Source organism: Pelmatolapia mariae, linkage group LG16_19 (assembly GCF_036321145.2).
Source record: "Pelmatolapia mariae isolate MD_Pm_ZW linkage group LG16_19, Pm_UMD_F_2, whole genome shotgun sequence".
NCBI classification, from domain to species: Eukaryota; Metazoa; Chordata; class Actinopteri; order Cichliformes; family Cichlidae; genus Pelmatolapia; species Pelmatolapia mariae.
Window position 1 is genome coordinate 31,632,832 of NC_086241.1, and position 26,180 is coordinate 31,659,011.

The following is a 26,180-nucleotide window of genomic DNA, read 5'->3' on the forward strand; positions in this document are numbered from 1 at the left end:
CACCCTTCGGGCATGACTCACAGCAACGCACATATGTTTCCGGTTGCAAAAGGAAAAAAAAATATGCAGAGGCGCAGTTCATTGCCCTGGGACATAATGTTTGAACTAGCAAGTGTGGGTATGTGTACGTGTGTCAGTGGCAGATAAAGCACACAGCAGACTGTCTGTCAGCTCCCAAGTTCTTGAGTTGTAGAAGAGAGCACACTCTCTGATCATAAGTATGAGGCTCCGTGTCCGGACTGGAGCTCGCTGGCTCCTACCTGTCCTGGTTCTTCTGACTGCCCACCAGGTCAAAGCAAACCAGCCTCAGCCTAAGGAGAGACATTACTACATTGCTGCTGTGGAGATAGATTGGAAATACTCTGGCAACGACACAGACGGGTAGGACAGCACTTCAAACTTTGATAAAGAGTAACTGGAATGCTTTTTTGTTTTTTGCATCTGGTAACTTTATTATTGTATTTTTAAAAATCCATTTTATTATGAAATCAGTAGTCACACCTTGTTAAATCAGTAAATTTCACATCTTAGAGTCTATGCACCATTGTGTATGTAATGTGGGGATTTTCTTATGTGTGCACAATGAGTAATGTTTTGTGTTTTTCCACCCTTCCTTAGGTCTGGTCCCACCTATAAGAAAGTGGTCTTTCGAGAATATGAGAAAGGCTTCAGACAGGCTAAGACTCATCCATCATGGTTAGGTAAATGCTTCATGCGGTTTACATGAACACACCGTATGTCTGGTTTAAATTTTTAAGTAACACTTGCGCTGTCTGCACATTAACTAACCTGTGAGATATAGGGGGTTGTATTTACCAATAACGTTCCCAGAAAGCAGTCACCATGTACACGCATGTATATTAGAGACTTAATGAATCAGTGTTGAGGAGCTTTTAAGGTGCCCCGGTGTCTCGCAGTGGGGAAAAAACACAGACAGTCGCTATCAAATGCACTCTTTTATCTTCAGGACACATTAGGTTATTATTATTCATTTAATGTATCACTCCGAGTGCACATTAATGGATAAGCAGCTACCACTTTTGCTAATTTTTCTCTGAAGGAACTGAATTAAAAGGTGAATTCCTTCAGTTTTTACAAAAGTACACCAAAAAGACATCCGCATGGTGAGGTGGTGTTTTTTTCATGTTTTTTGGACTTTCTCCCTTCCACCTCTTATGTGGTGCCAAAGCATATATTCATTTGCAGGATAGTGAAATAACAGTCACAGAATAATTCCTTTCCCAGAAAGCAAGAAAAAAATATAAAGCTGTATTTACAAAAAAGAAGGTTACTTTCATTTTATTGCAAATGTTTACGGTCAAGTTGCTGTGCAAATCAACAGTTAAAGAGAAAGAGTGATGAGTCAGTCTGTGTTTATCCTAGTGTCCCTGTGATGAACTAAAGCCTTTGAAATGACATGATTCCACATAAATAAACTTCTCTGCAGGTCTCCTTGGTCCCACACTGAGGGCAGAAGAAGGGGAGACGATTGTTGTAACTTTCAGAAACATGGCCACCAGCCCGTATAGCATCAGCCCACACGGTGTGGCTTATGGGAAACAGTCTGAGGGTGAGTGCGTATTAACCCAGCTGCTAACAGATGAATGCAAAAGATGCTGCTATCCTTAAAACAACAGTACCACTACTTCATAACATAGTCTGCTTCATAATGTTACTGCGAGTGCTTGTGATGTCCCTTATTGTAATAATTACACAACATTAGCCAATACAACAAACAAATCTGTTTGTCTTCTTCTAAAATATTAACCAGGCAGGCAGATTATCAAAGCAGACAGTTCTGAAGTCCAACAAGAAGAACTGCTAAGCCTTAGGAAATCACTCTCTGAGACTTACGGGAATTAAAGTGAACTTAGGAAATTGAAGCAAAGTGTTCCTTAATTTGCTCTTAATACAAAAGTTAGAGTACACAGGAAATACAAAAATTTAAGAAAACCATGCAGGAGAGTCTCTATCATCTTTGTAAACTGTTTGAAGCTGGTTATAAAAAAAGCTCAAAATCTTCTCAGACTTCCACATACCACAGACAACGAAAGAGCGAACTAAAGGAGGCAGCTTTATTTAGGGTGTAAAAACTAACATTAAATACAAAACTAAACTAGAAACTGGCAACTAGAACACAAGAAAACAAACCAGGAAGAGCAAACTCAGGAACGGCTATGAACACGGAGGAAAACACACAGTATTGTGAGAGTACAACGCAATAACAAGCAGGGGAAGACTGAGGACTAAAATACACACGTAGGAAATGAGAGGATGGGGAAAAAGGTGGAAACACAGCTGGAACTCATCAGATGTAAAAACTCAGAACACTGAACACAAGACAGGGACTATCAAAATAAAACAGGAAACACACGAGAGGCAAAGAGGCATGGACTTGATACTGAACAGAGGGAACACGGAGCACAGGGACAGGAGCGACATGAGACACGACTGACTGGGGAACAAGAAAATAAACATGAAGACAGAACAAAATCTACACTAAACATGAGGGGCACAGGAACAAAACCCAAGAACTAGAAATCAAGAAATACTAGAAAACTTAAGGAGCTAGAAATACAAAACAGAAACCAAAACGCTAACTGTGGTAAATCATGATAGTAACACAAAATATAAAACACTGGTTCACTGACCCAGGACCATGACAATAAGAAAACAGAAACTTTTGAAAGTCTTGTGAACATGACATCAGTGCAACTAAGGAGATTTTCTCTATATATTTTAATTTCATTTTAGTTAGTTTTCCGAGTTTACAAGATCATTTAAATTATTTTGAATTTCTTTTTCAAAAGGCTGGTTTTTATTTCATTTTAGTTAACTAAAATGGTTTTTTTTTCACATCTACTTTTAGTTTATTTTTTAGTTGTAGTTGCTGCACACCAGTGGCATTTTGTTAATTTTACCATCATGATATTATTTATCTGTAATTCGGGGTAGTTATCTCCTTTCTTCACAGGAGCCTACTACTTTGACAACACATCACAAAAAGAGAAAGAGGACGACAAAGTACTTCCAAACAGTGAGCACGTTTACTACTGGGAGGTGACATCAGATGTATCTCCTCAGAAAAATGACCCCACCTGTCTTACCTACACCTACATCTCCCATCAAAATGTGGTCAAAGACTACAACTCTGGCCTCATTGGCACTTTGCTCATCTGCAAGCAAGGTAACTATGAAAATGTGTTGGTGCTTTTTGTGTTTTTTATACTGCTTTTAGAATTTTGATCTCTCTTTTTTCTTTCTCTCTGGGCAGGCAGTCTAGATGAATCAGGGCAGCAGGCTGGCATCCACCACGAGTATGTATTTCTTTTCGGGGTTTTTGATGAGAACAAGAGCAAATACGAACCTAGCGGCTATACCTCAGACAACCATGTGAAATATACTATCAATGGATATACAAACGGATCTCTGCCAGGTAAGTCTGTATAACACTCATTAAGGGATCTAAACGCTAGCCTTTTTTAATATACAGATTCTACAATAATACAATACAATAATCAAGTATTCAATAGCAAAACAATGAAAACACTTTAAAACAGTTTCTTTACATTTGTCTGAAACATCTGACTATTTTACATATATATATATATATATATATATATATATATATAATAGTATTAACATAAGCTATGGACTAAATTGTTACGTTAAATACAGACCCAGAAGCAGCCCAGAATTTCACAGTTGTTTTTTCTGTTCTCCTCTGATGTATACTAAACAATTATTTACACTGGCATCTCTGATTCACATTTCCAAGAGATTTGTTAATCTTTAGCTACAGTTCACTCCATTTCTATGACAGCTGGGGTTTGTACAGTGAGTTGTACAAAAAGTTTTTCATTCATTTCATGCTGCTTTTGCTTTAATGAAATTATTATTGACATGTTTCTATGATAAACAGAAGAACAATCACAAAGATTTAATCATTCAAAAGCTGCAAGTTGCAAAGTGTACCAAAAGACCTTTGTGCCATTGCCAGAACTTTTGGCCACAACTGTATTTTCAGGAACAGTGACATTGCTGATGGAATTGAGTGGTAAATGCTAGGGTGTGTAAAGGAAAAATATTGACTGTAAGAATAAAGGTAAAAACCATAAAGAGACTCAGAGTTTCCTCTTTTCCTTCCAGATGTCAGCATGTGCGCCTATGCCCCTGTGAGTGTACATCTGGTGGGTATGAGCTCAGAGCCAGAGGTATTCTCAGTGCATATGAACGGGCAAGTACTGGAACATGCTGGGCATAAAGTGTCATCAGTCGGGCTCATCACTGGTTCCTCCATCACTGCCAGCATGGTGGCTGTCCACACAGGACGCTGGCTGCTCTCCTCACACACCGTCAAGCACATAGAAGGTAAGTGTTTCTCTACATTAACCAGAGTAGAAAGTATTCACCTGTGTAGTTAAACTGACGGTAAAATTCATTCCTATCGTTGCAGCTAGCATGCACGCTTTTGTGGATGTGATAAATTGTAAAGGATTTGAAAAACCACAGCGGTGGGTGACCTATGCACAACAACGACAAAGCAGGGAGTGGAAATACTACATCGCTGCTGAGGAAATTGTCTGGGACTATGCGCCTACCAAGCAAGACCATATTGATGAGTAAGCAGACTATATTTTAAAACATTTTAGGTATATTTTTTGGTTTATGAAAGATTAAAACTGCAAATGTGCCGACATGAACTGATATAGAAAATTTCTCATTTTTTTGTGTAGGGACTTCAAGCGCCAGTACCTGAGTCAGTCACCAACACGCATAGGTGGGAAGTACAAGAAGGCAGTGTATACTCAGTACAAAGATGAGACGTTCACTGAAAGATCAGAGAACCTGCAGAGGAAAAATGAGCTGGGTATTTTGGGCCCAGTGATCAGAGCGCAAATCAGAGACATTATCACGGTGAGAGAACATGTATTGAAGCCAAATTATAGTCACTTAGCATATTATGAGTTAAATTATTATTCATATCACTCCACATGATCACACGAGCCACATAACTCAAAACATATTTAGAAAAAACAGCTTAAAAGCACCATGCTGCAAATGCTTTACTTTCAAAGCAGTCTCACTCTTTGTTCTGGCTGAGGGAACCTGGTTTGGAGGGTCACCAATGTGCACTGACAGGCAATAAAATGACAATTATTTAGGCATCAACAGACTTCACTAAATGATTTAAAACAGAATATTATTTAACTACGTTCAAAAATTCAAAACCTATCTCTCAAAGACAGGAAATAGATGTACTTTTGAGTTGAAAGTCAGCACTTTATCCAGACAGTCAGTGGTATTTCAAATCAATAAACACAGAGCTAAGACAAGTATCTTGTGTGTGTCTCACTAAAGTGGACTGCAGGAATTGTGTAATCATTTCACAGTGATTACAGACTGTTTGTCCTCATGTACCCTTACTGCTGTTACAGATTGTTTTTAAGAACATGGCCTCCAGACCCTACAGTATCTACCCGCATGGACTGACAATAGAGAAGTCCCAAGAAGGAGTCAACTACCCAAAAGGAGGTACTAATTTCTCATCCCATTTAAAGCAAACGTTTTAAGGCTGAACAGCCCACTTTAGTTTGCTTATATTAAAAGTTGACATATATTTGATGGAGTTTTTGTATTATGGTTTCCAGGAAACCATTCTCATGGTGTCCAGCCAGGTGAGACACACACCTATGTGTGGAAAGTGGTCGAAGAGGATGAGCCTCTGGAGGGAGATTCCAGATGTTTGACACGACTTTATCACAGTGCGGTGAACACACCACGGGACATCGCCTCTGGACTGATCGGACCAATGCTCATCTGCAAGAGTCAGTCCCTCAATGTCAGGAATGTGCAGGTAAGAAAAACAGCTGCTAGACACTGAGCAGCAAAAATAAAACATAAATAATAAATGCTGCTTTCAGTGTTATTTGGTTTGCATCCAGACTCCACACAGAAAGGCCTCAGTCTTCATATTTAAGTGGTATTTTGAATTAAGTTTGGTTTCATATAGTTTTCCAAGTTCACTTATTTAAGTTGAATTCAGTCCAGTTTTATTCATATAGCACCAAATCACAACAACAGTTGTCTCAAGGCGAGTTATATTGTAAGGTAAGAACCTACAGAGAAAGGCCCAACAATCAGACGTCCTCCAAGCAAGCACTTTGGCACCAGTGCAGAGGAAGAAGAAACCTCCGCCAGAACCAGGCAAAGAGTAAAACTAAACTTAGTTTGTGAGCACACAATATTGTTCAGTTAGTTATAATTGTTTTAGTTTATGTTTAGTTAACAACTATTGAAAAAGATTTTAATGAATGTTGTTTTAATTTGTCTAATAATTTGGTGATGACCAAAATACCTGCAAGCCCAAAAAAAATAAGACTGAGATGTATTTGCTGTTGATATAGAAACTGATGGTGTGAAGAGGAGTACATGTCTTTCTTTTTGTCTACAGCTGAAAGCAGACAAAGAGCAGCACGCCATGTTTGCGGTCTTTGATGAGAACAAGAGTTGGTATCTAGAGGATAACATTCGCCAATATTGTAATCGATCTAAAGTCAACAGGGAAGACCCAGAATTTTATAAGTCCAATATCAAGCACAGTGAGTTTTTCCTTGAGCTAATTAAGGTTCATATAACATATTGGCCTTGCATACCTGGCTGCAGTCAACTAACTGTCATGAATTACCTTACAGCTGTCAACGGTTACATCTTTAAGAACGACCCACCCTTGGGCTTCTGCAGTGGTGAGGTTGCAACATGGCACGTGTCCAGCATTGGCGCACAGGACTACATCCAGACAGCTACTTTCTACGGCCACACATTTGAGCTGAATGACAGAACAGAGGACTTCCTAAGCCTCTACCCCATGACTGGAGAGACCATCACTATGAACATGCTCAACACTGGTCAGTAAGGACTGACAGTGCTCATATTATGTCAGATTCTTAACATCCAGATAATTATTTGCCAGGATATTTTTTACCTTCAGAAAGACATTGAAAGCAACACTTTATTGAACTGCATGATATTAAGTGTAGATTCATAGATGCAATAGCTCTCTGGTGTGAAAATTAAAGCCAGTGCAGTTGCACAGAAGTCTATGGAAACAGAACCCTCAGCTCTCTTTTTTGTGCCCTAAATAAATGCTTTTCTGATGAGTTTATGGCCCTAATTGTTACATTACAGATCATAGTTAATATACAAGAAGTTCATTTTGTACAAAGTTGTAAAGGTCAGGATATGCTCACGATTTATCAAAGATAGTGTCCTGTGGTTTCATGTTTAGAGGCACCCCAGGCTGGTGGGTTGATGGTGAGAACAAAAATGTTTCATGACTTCACGAAACTTCATAAGTGTAACGTAACATTTCCCATATCCATCCTATATAGTCCATGTAATTAACCAGTCACTGCCACCATCTGAAACAGATGCACATGAGAAGTGACTCCATAGTTTTATCACTGATGTTTTTTGTCTCTCTTTTAAACCAGGTGTCTGGCTTCTTGCTTCCCTGAATTCCCATGAGACAACTAACGGAATGCGTGTTAAGTTTCGGGATGTTGAGTGCTTTCGTGACTACCAGTATGAGTACGAAGATTCATTGCCAAAAAATGAGTTTACTGTGTGGAAGCCCCCAAGCTTGGAGGAAATCAAAAAGGAAGAGGAGAAGGTAGATCCAGTTAAAAACCCATCACTGGAGCCAGATATCTACACAGAAATGTTTGCAGAAGAATTGAATCTCAGGTCTCACAAGAACCAGTCTGCTGACTCAGATATGGAGAAGTTGGACCTCTCTTTCCTGGATTACGATGTTGTTGATGTCCTTGAAAAAGATATGAACAGCACCCTTAATTTCACAGAGATAAAGAGTAAACCCGAGACCTCCACTATAAACCCAGATGCATTAACTGAAATGTGGTTTCTTATTTTGAAAGTCCTGAATATTACAATAGGTAATTTGCAGAACCAAAGCACAAGTGAGAATACAACACATATACTGAACAGCAGTACACCATTGACACAGTCAGTTTTAGACAATTCCACTCTGTATCAAACAGAGAACCTAACTGGTTTGAATAGCCACAATGTGTCACAAAAGGATTCCAGTACAACTAGAAATGGCAGTTTGTCATCAGAGACTACCAGACCTAACGTAGCATTGCAAGAGCCAACCAATCTCACTGCAGCACCATCAGGAAATTCAAGTAACAGTTTAGAAAGGGAAAGAATAAATGTAACACTGACCACTGATAACTACACTTCTATTGAAGAGGTTGTACAGGACTCTGAGGAGAAATACACTAGAGGGGATGTGTTCTCTTACTCTGTGCCCCTGTCAAAGCCAAGCATTAACAATTTCAACAGTAGCCTAAACAGCAATTTATCAGCTGACAATCTGCTGGAAAATACAAAACGGGAAGATGAGACTAACACTGCAGTAAAGTATGGCAACACGTCAGCAGAGAGAACAAACCATTCATTGTCAGTTCTAGAGGTAGATGTTGAAGAAGTCAGCAGCAACATTAAAAGGAACAACTTAACCATCTTGGAGTTGACTAAAAGCACAGAAAATAAAACCAGTGACAATAACACTTTTTTGAGCTCAGGAGAGCTAGAGTATGGACTTCAAATTAATCTTGAAGTTGTGACTACTCCAACTAATTCCAGCTATAAAAATGTAACCCAGATTTTGCTTGAGAATGAGCAGAATGTCACAGGGGATGCATCCAGATCAGCTCTATCAGTGATGAGCAGTATGGGGCGTGAGGAGAATATCTCAAGTCTCTTTGACAAGTTGACCGACACATCTTTGGAAAGTCTTTCTAATCAGACTACAGTTTCAGGTAACCAGTCCCTCAGTTCTGAAGAGCTAGGTTTCTCAGAGAGCAGTGAAGAAGTGTTCATCTTCCTTAAGGAAAACAATACAGAGGCTATTAAAACCAGTTTGGTCAAAATACAAGGTCACAACTGGACCTACGAAGGAACTTACCAAATGATTCCTGAGGAACTTCCAGACCAGTTGAAGAAACACTTTGAGAAGGAAACCCCTCAAACAACACTGCCTCCAAAAAAGAAAGTCAGGGTTGTGAACCGTCGACAGAGACCAGAGAAGGGACATGGCATGAAGACAAGGAAAAGAAAGGAATACAAGCCTCAGGCCCGGAGTGGTTTACCATTCTCTCCTCGTGGATTTAATCCAGGAATGACTCCTCGTGGGTCACGGCCTCACTCACCAAAGCCCGTCTCGACTGAGGACCACGTTATTGACATGCCCGTTGTTATTGGTGTGCCTCGGCCTGATTTCAGTGACTATGAGCTTTATATTCCTGGGGGAGAACCAGATCACCTAGCGCTAGAAGAACAGGATTTCAAAGCTGATGAATACGAGTACGTGATGTACAAAGACCCTTACAGCGTCGCTGATGATATCAAGAACCTTGACCTTGACGAGACCACAAAATATTACTTAAAAATGTCAGGCCCCAATGTCAAGACTTATTTCATTGCTGCAGAGGAGGTCGAATGGGATTATGCAGGGTATGGACACAGGTAAGCTCAGAGTTGTGAAAATTTAAAAGACTAATATAACACCTGAATGCTGATTTACAGGAAATCAAGAACATGTCAGCTAAAGCATCATCCTGTTATTTAAACAGGAGGCAAGAAAAGCATGAACTACTCAGCCAAGAAACTAAGTTCACTAAGGTAGTCTTTCGAGGTTACTTGGATAGTAGCTTCACCACACCCGACATCCGTGGGGAGATAGACGAGCATCTCGGCATCCTGGGGCCAGTCATCAAAGCAGAGGTTGGACAAAGCATCATGGTAAGACTAACCCCACATAAGCCAGCTGCCTTTACTTTCTCAATATTTATATATTCTGTCTAAAGCAACCAAGATCCATCTAACAAATTACCTTCACTAAGCTAATAGACTCACTATGTATCCTTTATCCTGGTTTAAAGGTCAGAGCTCCTAATCTAACTCTCAGCAAGATAATCAAAAAGAGCATTTTCCAAAAAAGTTTATAACCCCAACCCTAACACTCCATCTTTCCAAAATGCAGAATGTGTGTCACTGTCTCGTAGGTGGTGTTCAGGAACAATGCCAACCGTCCATATTCAATACACCCCAATGGGGTGTCCTATACCAAGCGGACAGAAGGCCTCTCCTATGAGGATGAATCCCATTACTGGTTCAAATATGACAATGAGGTTAAACCCAATAGCACCTTTACTTATTTGTGGAAAGTCGGGCATACAGTTGGGCCAAAACCAGAAGAGTCTGACTGCCGAACCTGGGCCTACTATTCAGGCGTAAATCCTGTGAGTATAATAATTAGTACTTGTTATAAAAAAGAGAGATGCAGAGAATTTTCAGTGGTTTAAGTTATATCTTCAATAAAACAAAAACAAAGTAATGATTTATTTAAAATAATATTGAACCTCACATGTGCGCTGTCTCTTAGGAAAGGGATATCCACTCAGGCTTGATTGGGCCTTTGCTGGTGTGTCGAGAGGGAACCTTGGACACGAAATTAACAGATAGGAGAGAATTCACACTACTTTTCATGACTTTTGATGAGTCACGGAGCTGGTACTATGAGAAGAACTCTGAGATAATGCAAAGAAAAAGGCGAAGGAGAATCATGGATCACACCTTCAAGGAGAACCTAAAGTTCCATTGTAATGCATTAGGGTTTATGTAATCCACCCAAAATGTGTTTAAATATGATAACTTTTAGTGCCTTCTATACCATGCACCTATTAGAGACAAAAGCAGAATTATATAAAAATGTCTTGGTTTTTTTAGCAATCAATGGAATTATACACAGCCTGAAGGGCCTGAGGATGTATACCAACCAGCTTGTGACCTGGCACCTCATCAACATGGGTTCTCCCAATGATTTTCATAGTGTCCACTTTCATGGGCAGACATTTATACACAAGAAGAGCACCAGCTACAGACAGGCTGTCTACCCACTGCTGCCTGGTGAGAATGATATGTAAATTTAGAGTAACACCTTCTTCACCACATTTTAAACATTAGAATTCACAGTCTACAGGATTTGGATTGTCAGCTGTAGCAGCAGAGAGAGAAGTTTCAAGTGAATCAGTGTGATGAACTGTGTTCGCAGGGGGTTTTGCTACCCTGGAGATGTATCCATCCAAACCTGGCCTCTGGCAGCTGGAGACAGAAGTTGGCCTTAGCCAACAGAAGGGCATGCAGACACTCTTTTTGGTTCTGGATAATGGTGCAAATATAAAACTATCACTCTGCTGCATTTACAACATGATTTTCTACCTATTTTGACATGTTTTATATGTCTTACATTTTAATACTGAAATATTTCTTGTGTGTCCCCAAGACTGCTATCGTCCACTGGGTCTAGAATCGGGCAGTGTGAAGAATGGAGAGATCACAGGAATCAACACTAGAGGTAGCTATACTACCTCTTGTCTGCAATAATTTCTTTTAGCAACAAATACACTTCGGTACTACTTAACTCACAGTACATCACGAATCACTACTGATCTACTGATGTTGTTGTTACCTGGACTAAAACTAGAAGGGTCATCAAGGTCATTGCCTTTATGTAATGAGGGAAAAGGAGAAGGAAGAGGGAGGTCCTTTTCCATTGGGTGGAGATCAACTAAAAAACTAAAAGGGCAGTGATAGCCAAGGAGTACAAAACTCAAGAGTAGCAAATAACATGATTTATTTACAATAAAACAAGCCCAGGGCATTTAAAAATAATAATAAAAACTAAAACCAAGCTAGAAGTCCAACTTCTACATTATATGTACAGGTGGAACAGTCTTGAACAGATGCTCTAGCACCAACTATCACAGAAATCCTTCTTTTCACAAGTTGTGTCTCCAAATCCACCACCATATCCGACAACTTTTCTATAATTCTCATAAAAAGGACTTTTACTGTGGACTCAATGCACTTCTTATACCACAAGCTGCATTCACCCCTGTCCCACGTTATTTTCTGCACTTTGACCAATCACACTCTGATGGATACATCGGAGGCAATTGGGAGTTCGGTATCTTGTCAGAGGACCTGGGAAATTATTGCATGGTAAAGGTCTGTAATTTTTTCTGTCTTTTAAGGATACTGGGAGCCCCATCTTGCCAGATTGAACAATCAGGGTAAATACAATGCATGGAGCACAGACAAGAACAACAGCTTTATTCAGGTAATGTGGTGTAGATGTGATAACCTACACTCCCATGCTTACCATGTAAATGCAGTTGTTACACACCAGATGCGATGCAAAAAAAAGACACGAAATTCCACATTTTTCAGATGCAAACTTGTTGTTTAACGTATATACACACTGAAAGCGTTTGTTCTCAAAAAAAATAATTTTCCTCCAACACTGGACTGAAAAAAGTAGCTGGTCCTGATGTTTCTAAACCAGAAAGGGAAGACAGAGAGATTCTGGGTTCATCCAGTTCTCACAAGAAGGCAGCAGCAGGGAGAACTTCATGGTTTGAAATCCAGGAATTGAAGCTGTTTTACGACTGCTTGTACATGTTTCAGGATGTGAGTGGGGCAGTTTGAGCTCTTGTTGGCAAAGTTGGGACCACATCTGAAGAGGCAGAGAAATTAAGTCTTAGGTAAAATAGTCAGAGGTTGGAAGTAATGAAGTACAAATACTTTGTTACTGTACTTAAGTAGAATTTTCAGGTATCTGTACTTTACTTGAGAATTTCTTTTTCTGACAACTTTTTACTTTTACTCCCTCTATCTTTAAATGACTAGCTGTACTTCCATTTTCAAAACAGCTTAGGTTTGGGATAGGTTACATTAGGTTCAGCTGTGTCATCTGTAGCGTTTATTATCTGGGGTTAAAGTGGAATGGTGTTGTGCACTCCCAACGCCAAGTATAACTACCTTGGCACAACAGTGCTCCTGCTAGCTAAAGGTCCAGCTGCTGTATTTTACAGGGAGAGAAAATTGTGTGAGATAAGTTCACTCAGAGATGGAGAAAGATGTAGGAACACAAACAGGACTGGGTAAGAAAAAGAGAGGTTAGATTTAAAGATAAAGACTGCTCAGTGACGCTTGATAAACTGCAACTTTAAAGCTTGTATTCAATGTCATAATTCTAATCACATATTTGATTTGTATATGGTGTGTTTTGATAAATTATGTATTATCATATTGTGAAATGTCCTGCAAAACAAACAAACCTACACAAACTTTATGTTCTTCAAATGTTGCATGAAAGTACTGGGTAAACAGGTTAGTTTTAGTACTGTGGCGAATTCTTTATTAAAACACTGTGTGCGTCTGGTGCATAGTGGCTGTGCTGCTCATGGTCAGTGTTAGGTTACAAGTGCAGCAGAGATGAATTTGCATTTAAGTCAATGATGCTTAGATTAATTAACTGAATTCCAGCTTTATACTGTCTATTATAAACACAGTATAAAAAGTGTAGTGTCAGTGTAGGGGATAGACATCAGCCAAGATAGCTTGTGAAACTGCTTACATCATGTTCAGTTGTGTGAATCCACAAAGAGCAGCTGGTCAGCTGATTATAGCATGTACACAAAGAAAACCTACTGGAGCTCACATTAGAAATTAATGTAAGTTGTGATTCTTTTCCCAACGCTTAGACACTACACAGATCTTAGAGTTTCCTTGATGTATCCCACTGAATCCGACTGTAAACCTTGACTGCGCTCATTTTATTGTTTATCTGTGGAGGCACCCTTGACAATGTAGGCAACAGAAAATAGTGTGGTTTTTTTTAATTCTCTTTCACTTCATGTGTCCTACATAACATGTTCAAGCTAAGTACATTCATTAGAATTAGCATTTAAAATTAAATTCTCATGTACTAACATTATTTTATTATTATATTAATATAGCACAAGCCTCAGTTACCTTTGGACAAAAATGGTTAGTAGAATCAAAGACCTACAGTTTGTTTTCTTACTTTGAGTGCATTTCACAGCCTGTATATTTTCACTTTTACTTGAGTAAAGAAGTTGCCTCAGTACTTCTACTGGAGCATTTTTTAACCCAGGTATCCGTACTTCTACTTAAGTAAAGTCTGTACTTTTGGCACCTCTGCTATTATTTAACTATTATCATTGTATATTCGGTATCGGTGCGCATTTTGAGCTATGAGCGCACCTGTCACCAAATGCAGCGGTTTGATTTGTCACATTTATTGTTCAAATGGAAAAAATTTGAAAAATTTACCTTTATCTGAAAAATAAATGCTGCAAGTTTCATCAGGCGAAATGACTCAGTTAGTGTGAACAACTGCATTAAGAAAATGTGGGTCTGAAAAATATTTTTACCGCACAAAATATTTGCACAAATTTTACCTGTCCAGTGTGTAGAAGTGTCAAAGGCCTTAATACATGGATCAAAACTCCTTTTTGATCCACTTTGATCTTATGTGGGGCAGACCAGCAAAACTGCCCTTTCTGCCATTGAACAGAAGTTTAACTGCACATTTAATTCCTTATATATCTCATATACAACCTATTTTAACAGAAAGAAATCTGTCATCACAAGTCTTAAATTTTAAAGAGTAAATGTGTAAAATTACAGAAATCTATACCTGAATAACTTTAAGTAGGGATGACCATGGGGGACGTCTTTATCAGCAGGAAAAGCTGTGAAACTTCTGAAAATACAATTAAAAGTCCAAAATTTCTTTTCTGAAGACATGCAGTGGGACGGACTGGAAGCTTTAGCAGGCCTTATGTTTGACACTGTGCCTTAATACCTACTTTCCCCTACACAGGTAGACTTCCAGCGGCCAGTTGTGATCAGCCAGGTGGCAACTCAGGGAGCCAAGCAAATGTTCTACTCCCAGTATGTGGTCAAATATTTGATCTCCTACAGCAACGACCGCCGGAAGTGGATCTTTTATAAAGGCGACAGCAAAGGCTTTAGAAAGGTGGGGGGAAGTTTGATCACTTCCTTTCTTTAATGCAAACACCTACAAACTGGACAAGCTTGGGAGCAGCAATCTAATTCTCTCACTTTGTGTCTTTTCCTCTCTTACCAGGTATTCACTGGTAACCAGGAAGCCTATGAGACAAAGACAAATATTTTCTTCCCTCCCGTGATTGGACGATTCATTAGGCTTCACCCCATTGAATGGTACAACATGGCAACAGTCCGCATGGAGTACTTTGGCTGTGAGCTTGATGGTAAGACGATACAGTAACAACCATGTTAGTAAAAAAAAAAAAAAGGTTTGGACACTATGCATTGTAAACCCCAGACTAAATGTATAAGACTTTAAACTGGCTGTAAGGGATGCTGTGAAAATTTTAAAAGTGTATGTTATGATCAAGTGAAAGGTCCTGAACATTTCTGATCTCCTGCCTCAGGCTGCTCAGTGCCTCTTGGGATGGAAAGTGAAGCTATAGGGGACATTTACATCACAGCCAGCTCTACAGCCACTAGCTGGTACAATGGACCCTGGAAACCATCACTCGCACGCCTCAACAGACAAGGTGCCGTCAACGCATGGCGGGCTATGGTAAATGTCCTAATATTGGCATGATAGATAAAACAGAAGTGCATTCAGATTTAATGTGAGCATCGCGTAAAAACCAGTATACCTACAACACTTAAAAACCCTTGAGAATTTGCCAGTTTATTAGCATACAGATTTTTCCTGATTGCCTCTCTTGTTTCTTCTCCTTCTCAGTATAACAACATGGACCAGTGGCTTCAGGTAGAACTGCCTCAGATTAAAAAGATCACAGGTGTCATAACCCAGGGAGCCAAGTCTCTGGGGAAGGAGATGTATGTCATGTCCTACATTTTGCAGTACAGTGACAATGGGATAGAGTGGAAAGAGTACACGGATAGTGAGAATGAGCCTGCCAGGGTGAGCCGTCCAACATGTTGAGCAAGTAAACTTGTGTTTTCACTGAGTGAAGTAAAGAAGTGATTGTAAACAATTCCTGTCTCTCTGCTCGCATCAAATCCAGGTTTTTGTGGGAAATACAAATAACAACGGCCACGCCAGGAACTACATCTACCCTCCCATTTTCTCCCGCTTTATCCGAGTCATCCCCAAAAGCTGGATGACCTCCATCACCATGAGAATTGAGCTGCTTGGATGTGACTTTGAGTGATAATAGATAATAGATCATACAGGTCAGCTCAAGCATGCTCATGAATATGCAAATAAATGGACATGAAGCTGAAAAGGTAACATAACATAGAAATACCAAATCACAGCTAACATGAAAAAACTCACACATGTTTGTTTGCCAAATTTGTTTTGTAGCTTGAGTAACTCAGTGAATTGTCACTTGTCACTATGATTTTTGATTTTTTGGAAGTTGCAATCAAAGTAGTAAAAAGTAGTAAAAATGTAATAAGTAGGATTTGTGTGTTTTTGAAATACTAGTTGTATTTTCAAGTTTATATGCAGTATTTTATCAGGAACAAATACTGATTCATGTAAATATGTAAGCAGAGAACGAACATGTAATTTATTTCTAATAAATACAATATGCATTGTTTTTATTCTGTGTCATGTTCAGTGATGGATGGACGGCTTGCATGACTGAATATGCTGTACAAATGGAGAGCCTTGGTATCCTAAGCATGTGTGGGAACACTGATATCTTCTCATGGTGTCCTGAAGGTGTCACTTTTAACACCTCTGCTGGGGCCAAGCCTGTGTTTTAGCAGCACAAGAGTCAACAGACACGTGCAGCTGCACACACATGTTATGTTTATCCATTTGCTGATCATGTTAAACTGGGCACCAGAGGTGTGAACGTCTCAGCATGTTTGGATTACTTTGCTACTGATCTATGGAGGCAAATCAACTCACAGATAGCCTTTTTGGACACCTGCAGTCTGCCTGGGAGCAGCTGCTTAACTGTGTGATTTGGAAATAATAATACTGCATACATGCTACTACTGCACATTCACCTAATGTATATATTTTATATATATATATATATATACATATATATATAATGTTCTTCCTCTATCCCCCCCCCCCCCCCCCCCCCCCTCCTTTTGCACAAGTCGAGGAGCGTGTTCGGTTACATTTCACTGTGTGTTATACTTGTATAACTATGCATGTGACAAATAAAGAACCTTGAACGTACTACTACTACTACTACTACTACTACTACTACTACTACTACTACTACTACTACTACTACTACTACTACTACTACTACTACTACTACTAATAATAATAATAATAATAATGCGAGGGCAGCACGGTGGCATGGTGGTTAGCACTGCTGCCGCACAGCAATAAGGTCCTGAGTTCAATTCCACCACCAGGCCGGGGTCTTTCTGTGTGGAGTTTGCATGTTCTCCCCATGTTTGCGTGGGTTCCCTCTGGGTACTCTGGAAATGAAAGCAAAGGCGATATATTGAGAGCACCCTCCTTAAATTGTACTTGGTGATGTAGATTACAGTTCAATTCAAAATACAAGGAACTGAGGTGAGATTTTTTTGGGACTGTTGTATTGCTGAGCAAAGATCAGCCGCAACTGTGAGATTCCACCACCAGATGTCACTGCAGTTTCACGATGGCTGAAAATCAGACCTAGACAAAATAAGAGCCCCGGAGATCCTGGAGATCATACAGTGCAAAACGAGCTGTCTCGTTGGATTATAGAGGTCCTATCTGAGTACAGTGCAGGATTATGTAACCTGAATAGTGTTCTGTCTATAAAACCAGAATAAATTCCCATTCTTTAGAGAAATTATTCAATAACTTGATTTTTTATGGGATCTATCAGTGTTTTGTCTCTTTGTGAATAACTCTAGCAGCAAACACGCAGTTTCCCACTGTGTGAATGAAAATCAATGACTCACAGTAAGGCTGAGATGTACCGAGTTAATCACTGATCTAAAGATGCCCCACACTGATCATACTCTCATTTCCTTTCTTCTAAATGCAAAGAGAGGAAACGCAGTTTGATTATAGAAACTTGGTCATTCATCAAAGATGAGGCTACTTACTCACCCTACTGTGACGATCTGCCCGGTGATAAAATATGAAAAGCACTGACTCGTGATTATAAATATCCCTGCATTACACTTCTGCCTGGCAAGTGACACAGAAGTTGTTTACAAACATACTTTTAAGAAGGAGACGTCAGGGGACCGTAACTTTAACCGGGGGAAGCTTTATTGGTAATGGCGAGCGCGTAAGAGATAGCGCACACTCATACGCTTCCCCTCCCGTCCCTGCGTCTCCGCCCCCACTCCTCAGGGCTCGTTAAAAAGCGCCAGTCCTGGACCTGGAGGTTAGATAAAGACCTGAAGCACCGCTGCACCATACGACGAAGTGGGACTTTACGCTGCGGGGCACATTTATTTATTTAGAAGTTTTCACGACGTTTCTGGATCATTTCTAAGCGGACTAGTGGAAACATGAAGTCCCCAAAGCTGAAACCTCAAGGTAATGTCGTTTGTTTTAAATATATATTTATATAAATATTATCTTATATATGAGTACGATAACTGAATTGCAGTTGTGTTTATATAAGAATAAAAGAATGTGCTACGTGAATGATTTTCAGACCTGAATCAACAGTTTGCATAACATTTTATTTCAATTTTGTGAATTATTTTCCCCCCTTTGCAGCCAAGTTCGTCAATGAGGAGGATCTGAACGATGTGCTGTGCGAGTTCGACGCGGTGATCGAAGACTTCACATCGCCGGTGGAGAAGCGACACTTCAGGTACGACGAACACCTGAAGACCATGAAGAGGAGGAGCAGCGCCAGCGTCAGCGACAGCGGCATCAGCGACACAGAGAGTAAGTGGGCAAGGATTGTGATTTACTCTCGGCTCACCTGCTCCTCAGTATTACCATGGTTATCTAACCAGTGGAAAAGTTCAGTGGCGCGACTTTGTTGTGATCCTTAACATGGGGCAATTAAATTGGACCCCAGACAGTCAGACAAGAGTTACAAAGTGTCACAAAATAATGACACATTGTACTTCTCTGGAGACTGAAGACACAGGGTTTGTTATCTCTACAGTACCACTCCTCCTATAGTGCACTGTATGCCTTGGGTGTGTAGTGTCTTATCAGGTACACTGTAAAGTTGGCTTTATGTAAAAAAACATGCAAACTCTCTAAGTAAGGAAACCTTTAAAAAAAAAGCCAGGTTCACAAGCTTGTTTATTTTGAGTGTACTGCACTTGAGGAGGATATGTCACATTAATGTAATATAGTACACATAAACATAAGAGAGTGTTATTTAATTTTAATTTAGTATTGCAATTAAACAAAAGTGTCTAAATTCAATTTCTGATTAATGTCACAGTGGCCCAAATACCGCACAGTTACATAAACGCTAGCAAACATTTGACCATCAACTAAACAAGAAAACTGAGCAGGAATCATTATTCTCAACAGGAGGAAATGCTAGAGACCACATTCCACATCCACAAGAAGTGCAAACACGACATAACTGGAATCGGGATCACCACACTGCTAAACTTACTGAAAGTTAAACATTAACATTCTCACAGGTGTATAAGGTACAGATAAGCATACAGACTATTTTGAATTGATTAGGGTATTGTTTGCATTTACAGTGCCGCATCCAGAGGGCACCCGAGTCGAGCGTCGAACTGTTGCATACGCCTTCATGTATGCTCGCACGCAGGGAGAGTAGCAGTGAAAGAAAATCCCTTTCTCATGCTTCAGAGATGTTGGCGTCACGTTGAGCTGCATATTTTGGCACACCTGCCCCTATTTTGTGGCTGCGTCTCTAAAGGTTTACTGTCATATGTTACCATATCACTCTACCATACGGTGTCTTAAAAGTCTAGCTTCCCCCAGCTGTAGAGCTGGCTTCAGGCGGGCAAGTGGGATAGCCTCATATGCTGACACACAGAGAAAAATATGCTTCATGTCCCCATGTGCAAATATACTTTTCCAAACACATGCCAGTGGGTTGGGCCGTCTAAGGGAGGAAAGAGGGTGTCCAGGTTTGATGGCCACACAGTCGAATGTATGATATATACTAGAAAGAGAATCAGATGTTTAAAACTAGATAATTGCACAATAACAGGGGCCATTATCACTAATGATCTCGCAGGGAGCAACATCAGTGATACAAACACAGGGAAGGTGTTTGAACACATGTCTATGGCACTAATGAGCTTGCTGATTTGATCAGTGGATCAGATTCCTGCTTGAACCCTGTCCTCTCCATGGTAGTGAAGTAATGACGAACGAGCTGTCTCCCACAGGGGTCATCTATTGTCTCAAAGTCTGATGGATGTATTGACTGTTGAAGGCGTAGATAGATGACAAAAAAGTCTTGGAGCTGCACCCTGGAGTGTCAGTGTGAGTGAGAGAGGCGACAGAGAGCCACAGAAAGTGGTATGAAGAATGTAGGAGTGAATAAGAAGGACAGACAGACATGAATATAGAGCAGCAGAGGAAGCTGAGAAATGAGAGAGGTTCAGGTTCAAGTCAAGTGCAGACATTAAGGGCTCATCAGTGTGTGTGTTTGCGTGTGTTCCACTTGCACTTCCCGCGTGTTGTCTTCTATCCCATGTGCAATTTCCCACAATCCAGAGTTGTGGGAGAGGCATTGGTCAGAGAGGCGGGAACAAGTGGGTGCTTGACATCTCAGACATGGTGCAAGATACACATCAGCATCTTTAAGTGTAGCCTAATCTTAGTTTGAGCACACACACTTCACAGCTACACATTTATTATTATCAGTGTGGTTTGCACTTCTACAAAAAATGATTTAAAAAGTCTCTCATGCTGTCAGATAAACATTTATCCCTATCCAAGCTACACCCCGACAGGTCACTTGTCTGCCGCAAGCAAAGATTCTCACTCACATTCATACCTACGGGCAAATTAGAATCACTAGTTAATCTAACCCCACTAACTGCAAGTCTTTGGGCTATGCGAGGAAGCGGAGCAGCCACACAGATGGTGGATTCAAACCCAGAACCTTCCTTGCTGTGAAGCAAGAGTGGTGGTTTGAAGTACTGTGCGGCAAAATAAAGGTGACTATTACATCATTTATGTAAGACTCTGTGTAGAGATTTGGGTGGTGCATAAGAAACACAAACAGTATCCCAAATAAGAGTGTGCTCTGCTGTTTTGAACATATCAAAGATAAATCTTACTAAAGAGCAGGGGAAGAGTTGGCTGCCTTTAGAGACCTCTTTGCCCAGAAAAACTTTTGATATTGCTGTCACTAACAGCCTCAGTGGTGCTTTAATCCATATTTTATGGTTATCAAGACTTTTTCTTTTTAGCTTTGAAGTCATCCAGAAATTTTTGCTGCTAGAAAAACAAAGTCTTCCGTAGAGATTCATTTTAACACTTTTGTTTTTGTGCTGTACCCGCACGTGTTTGTGAGGCATGCACGCGACAGCCCATAGAGAAAGGGTGTCATTAGAGGAGAATGCAATGATTACACACTGAAACTTGTTCCACTGACACAGATGTAGAGAAAAGTGAGCACTCGCTTGATCTTATGTGCCTGCATTTTCTCTTCTGTCTCTTTCTGACAGGTGCCGAGTCTCTCAACAGAAACAGCTTCAGCTTCAGCGACGAGAGACTGAACTCGCCCACCATGCTCTCCCCCACCACCACCACCTCACCTCCCCTAATGTCACCAAAACGTGAGTAATAGCCCTTGAAAACTCATGGACATAAATAAGCTATGTATTGTACTGTATATATAGTAATGAGTGATTGAAGAAGCTTATATTTAAACTGCTTCAAAATCGTGATTCTTTCTGCGTGTCTCCATTGCAGCCAAACTGGGCGACACTAAAGAGCTGGAGGACTTCATCGCTGACCTGGACAAGACACTAGAGAGTAAGCACTAATGCAATCTGGCTGTCAGAGCCCCATGATAAATTAGCCTGCATGCTGGCGCCGCCCGCTACTCGGGATTAACCGGAGCGTTTGTTCCCTGTGTCGGCTGTGTTAACAACTGCTCATAAAATGCCATGAGAGACACCCCACAGGTTTCTATGAAACAATGATGTGTCAGGATTATGAAGTGGCTGAGGCTTGTTATATGGACCTCCAGGCCTCCAGGGCCACACTGGAGAGAAAGGCTGCGTATCCCTTTTCACCTGTCACTCAGCTTTGAAGTGCAGATCGTACACAGTGGAACGCTGCTTTATAAATTTCATCCTGGTCTATTCTTCCCCTATCTCTTTCCGTGTATACAGTGTATGGTACATATACCCTGTATGGAGGCATTTTCCTCTGGGCTTTTGTTCTTTATCCAAATTGATCCTCTTAGTGTAGAGCAGGGGTGTCAAACTTATTTTAGTTTGTGGGTCACATACAGCCCAGTTCAACCCTCAAAACCATTCTTATTACTTTCTTTTCTTTTCATGTAAAGTGTAACTCCAATGTGAAAATATCTACAGGTAATAAAACATCTATTTGTAATGATAATGTTTTAGAAAAATTTGTTTTTCTATTTGTTTTAGAAAAACAAGTCAGTTTGAACAATATGTGGTGGTAGTGAAGCAAAGAAACCCCCACCTTACTCTCGTGTAGCCATGAGTGATGTCAGGATAAACTCTGCAAACCCAGCAGTGACCTAAATAACAGCTGTCATCACACCATTCATTCTTATCAACTAGCAGCGCAGTTCTTCCAAATGTAAAATGCAGTGAAAATTCCAAAATTTATGCCCTCCTTGTTGCAGTCTTTGCACTCTGCAAAGCCTTTCAGTGGGCTGAATCTGGAACCTCTGCTGTATATTTGGCAACCCAGAGGTAGGGAATGTTCCGTGGTGTATGCAAATTTGTCATCTCTAGCCTACTGGGCTATAATAATAATATTTGACCTGAGTTGACTTGGAATGCACAAATCTGTAACCTGAGAAGGCAATTTGGTAGCTTACACAATGTCAGGCTAATAGACGGCTGGTTTGTGCAGGGCCTCCTCTTTGCTCAGGCCTTGTCAGAGTTGGAACTTGCATCAGAGAATAAGGAATGTGTGCCGGGGTAAACCCTGTCGGAAATTTCAACTTTAAATGTCAGTATTGGAAAGAGACAGGGGTGGGACTGAGGAACTTTTCTTATTTCCATGTCTGTTCCTTAGGCTCCCTACTCTGTTTTAGCCACTGCACGTCCGTCTTTCACAGACATCCCGTCTGTCTGTAAAGTTGGACATTCAATTAGCCATTCAGGCAGTCAGCCAGCTCCTCTGTTAGCAACGGAGCGTGGTGTGTTTATTGGGGCCACCAGTGTTTACGATGATCAGCCTGTAAAGTTGAGCATCCACCATTCTGAGAATAGAACCAGGAGCCAGGGAGTCCTGCTCTAACCGTGTCCATCTCTGTCTGCTCTAGGCATGTGACACAGAGGCCCACAGTCAGCTTGGAGCCTGGCCATGAGGGAAGGAGGGAGTGTAAGTCTGGAGGACCCCCCTTGAACAGTTAACATGCACCTGCCCCCCCTCACAGAAAACCACCCAACAGGATGCAGCTGGATGGCGGAGCAGCTGCCAAGTAGCTCGACCACAGCATCAGTTCCAGCCGCTCAGCGCTCCTAAAGTTAACCCAGCACTAACTTCAGACCACATGGCTGTAAAGACTGCAGTCAGGGTTAAGATTAGCTTTGTAGGACAAGAATACTGCACAGCCATGAAGTAATGGACTCCCATTAAAGGTGCGAGGAGTAAAGATACGCTAGAACATTCGTTGTTTGAATTACAATTCATCCTGCCACAGACCAGATTACACTCCCTCGTGCAAAACTTGAGCTGGAAGAGCTATTTTAAAAATGGCTTTTTATAACAGAAAGATATTTGTATTTTATAGAGCTTCTTATTGTAAATATATCTCTCTTTTATTGTGAAATCTATTTTTGTATCACATGTAAATAATAACTGCTTCAAATTCTATTTGCCTTGGTTTTGACAGGACAGTCAGATTAAGATTTGACAAGTTGACTGGAATAAAGTTGATCAAATGTGAACTAAAGCCGTAACCCACTCTGAAAAAAACTGGAAAATAATGTGTGTATTTATACAGCTACTACCTGCCTGCGATAACATAAAACGATAAAAAATTGTTCTTTTATTAGCACGTGTCTTGTCTTTTTTTTTATTCCGAGCTTCAGTTCACATCTGAAATTAATCTGCTTTTGGATTTAAAAAATCCTGGAAACTCCCCTGCAGGGAGGTGTTTCCAGAGGTAGGCGACCACACTAGGTGTACCTGCTATCTTGCAAACTAGACTGGTAAAGCAGTGTCGATCTGTCAATGGAAGACCACCAACACCACATGCACAAATGGCCCTGTGTGTTTCAGTGACCTGATCACTCACTGTTTATCTCTGAAATTAAAGCCATTGTAGGCAAAACAAACAAGATCTACACTGAGTGTCAAATGTTTCTTGGAACATCGACATAGTTCTCTTAATGTGATCCATCAAAGTGAATCACAAACACAGACTACATAAAGAAGGGCAGGAAGAGCCTTCACTTCCTTCCAAGAATGTAATACCTACATGCAAAACTGCAGGCACAGTGAAAGATGTGTTACAAGTCTCTTGACTTCAGTGCGCATGAATCAACCACTCGGCAAAGCTGGACTTATATAACTTCTTAAGCAACACTGTGTCTATTTCCAGAGGTGGAAGGAGATGGGAGGGCGTGACCCCTTTCAGGCTCAGTGGCAGCTGTGACTAAAGGAATCTGATGTCTGCTGACCAGTAGAGGTCAAAGGTCAATAACTACGAGTAGATATGCCTCCTTACTGATAGTGCAGCAGGTGTACACAGAAGCAAGTCTTTACACTTACTAGGCATCTCAGTACCACCTCTGGGCAGTTAATTGGGCAGGTTTTTTGTTTAAAATTGGAGTCCCCAACTAAATGACTTCAGTGGTCAAACGGGCATAAAAAACACATGTTCACTTGAATTCTTTGCCCAAGAAAATGTTTAAAAAGATTTTCCCATCAAGTTATACACAAGATTAGGTTGCACATTATGGCTGTATTGATGGGTCAGTTCAGAGCGCCATAATCAACAGACCACCAGAGCACTGAACAAATGCTGTGCTAATTCATGGTATGAGTATAGGAAACCAAGACTAAAGCGCTTCATTTTCTTTCTATAATATGGCTGCTACTACACAGTTATTGGCTCTTTAAGGGGACGGGGAGGATAACAGAATTCACCAAAAGATGTCTATTCAGGATTCCTCGAGTCCAGCCTCTCCCCCTCTCTGTCTTTGCCATTGAGATGATATTATTTTTTTCTATTCTGATCTCACATTTCCTATAATCTAACTAGTCTTTATTGCTAGCGGGTTTTTGATACAAGGTTTCTGTTATAAATTGTTACTTCCTGAGCCAAGGAAATCCTGCTTGCATTACTGCAACATCAAGATCCTTTCTGTGACTTGAGAACAGGATTACACAACAATATGAGGCTTAACTTTACCTCTAATGACCCATCTGGAACATGTTGCACAGCTACAAAGTCTAAATTAAAAAGACTTTTCAAAGTAAAGTCATTAAAAGATTTCATTTATTTTTCTAATACAAAGTGAAGTAAAGAGAAAAATTCTCAGAAAGTCAGCATTTAGTGTAAGACAACAGAGTTCTTCTGAGCTCTGGGTTATCAGTCTTGGTTATCAAATCCACTTATCAGTCTGATTAGGACTATCTTTCACTCATGGTATGTTATCATGGATAAGAATCTAAACATCTTAAGTAGCTAAAAGTTCAGCACAGAAGTCCATGCACACACACGCAGGCTGTAGCTAAATGTAAAGAGATACGCCTATGCCCACACTCCCACCCCCACCTGTTCAAATAAGTGTGCGGATGTGGCCAGACTACTGTCAGTCCATGCCAGTCTGTATTAATGTGATGGCAGGAAGCTGGCACTGCGACACCCGTCCATGTTGTTTCTTCAGTACAGTTGGCACTGGGAAGTTGGCACAGGGAAGCTGTGGGTACAGTGCCACTGCCACTGGATGGTGTGTGGAAGACAGCTGGCACTGATCTGGCAGTCCTTGTTGACATAACACATAAAACAACCTCCCCCCCTTGGCAGCAGCGAGCATCTTTTTGGCCACATGGGTCAATCCTGTAGAAATGTTGGCCTTGGCAGTGTGGACAGCAGTCATGTTCACAGGCCTGGAAGTGTGGGAAAGTCAGGGAGTCAGGAGCAAGGAGA

General features: G+C 40.6%; 2 protein-coding genes across 2 annotated transcripts; both read left to right on the forward strand.

The window, feature by feature from the left end:
* On the forward strand, positions 1-16,440 carry f5 (coagulation factor V). The gene is made up of 25 exons (XM_063498726.1): positions 1-381; positions 619-701; positions 1,448-1,570; positions 2,975-3,187; positions 3,275-3,436; positions 4,150-4,371; positions 4,457-4,622; positions 4,737-4,917; positions 5,439-5,535; positions 5,652-5,857; positions 6,455-6,602; positions 6,696-6,908; positions 7,494-9,552; positions 9,660-9,828; positions 10,092-10,328; positions 10,472-10,688; positions 10,816-10,995; positions 11,141-11,257; positions 11,372-11,443; positions 12,123-12,208; positions 14,780-14,935; positions 15,047-15,191; positions 15,375-15,526; positions 15,698-15,880; positions 15,984-16,440. The coding sequence occupies exons 1-25, from the start codon at positions 221-223 to the stop codon at positions 16,128-16,130; spliced, it is 5,895 nt and encodes a 1,964-aa protein (XP_063354796.1). The 5' UTR covers positions 1-220; the 3' UTR covers positions 16,131-16,440.
* Positions 16,441-18,277: 1,837 nt separating this feature from the next.
* On the forward strand, positions 18,278-24,077 carry rgcc (regulator of cell cycle). Its single transcript, XM_063498744.1, has 5 exons — positions 18,278-18,436; positions 18,623-18,796; positions 21,535-21,645; positions 21,782-21,844; positions 23,343-24,077. Exons 1-5 carry the CDS (start codon positions 18,409-18,411, stop codon positions 23,348-23,350), a joined length of 384 nt encoding a protein of 127 aa, XP_063354814.1. The 5' UTR covers positions 18,278-18,408; the 3' UTR covers positions 23,351-24,077.
* The last annotated feature ends 2,103 nt before the right edge of the window (positions 24,078-26,180 follow it).

Bases quoted from the DNA above. Each gene is read 5' to 3' on its own strand.
- f5 (XM_063498726.1), top strand. From the start codon at position 221: ATGAGGCTCCGTGTCCGGACTGGAGCTCGCTGGCTCCTACCTGTCCTG. The intron at 3,437-4,149 runs GTAAGTCTGTAT...TTTTCCTTCCAG, and splicing joins TACAAACGGATCTCTGCCAG to ATGTCAGCATGTGCGCCTAT. The intron at 14,936-15,046 runs GTGGGGGGAAGT...CTCTCTTACCAG, and splicing joins ACAGCAAAGGCTTTAGAAAG to GTATTCACTGGTAACCAGGA.
- rgcc (XM_063498744.1), top strand. From the start codon at position 18,409: ATGAAGTCCCCAAAGCTGAAACCTCAAG. The intron at 18,797-21,534 runs GTAAGTGGGCAA...TCTTTCTGACAG, and splicing joins CGGCATCAGCGACACAGAGA to GTGCCGAGTCTCTCAACAGA. The intron at 21,646-21,781 runs GTGAGTAATAGC...TCTCCATTGCAG, and splicing joins TCCCCTAATGTCACCAAAAC to CCAAACTGGGCGACACTAAA.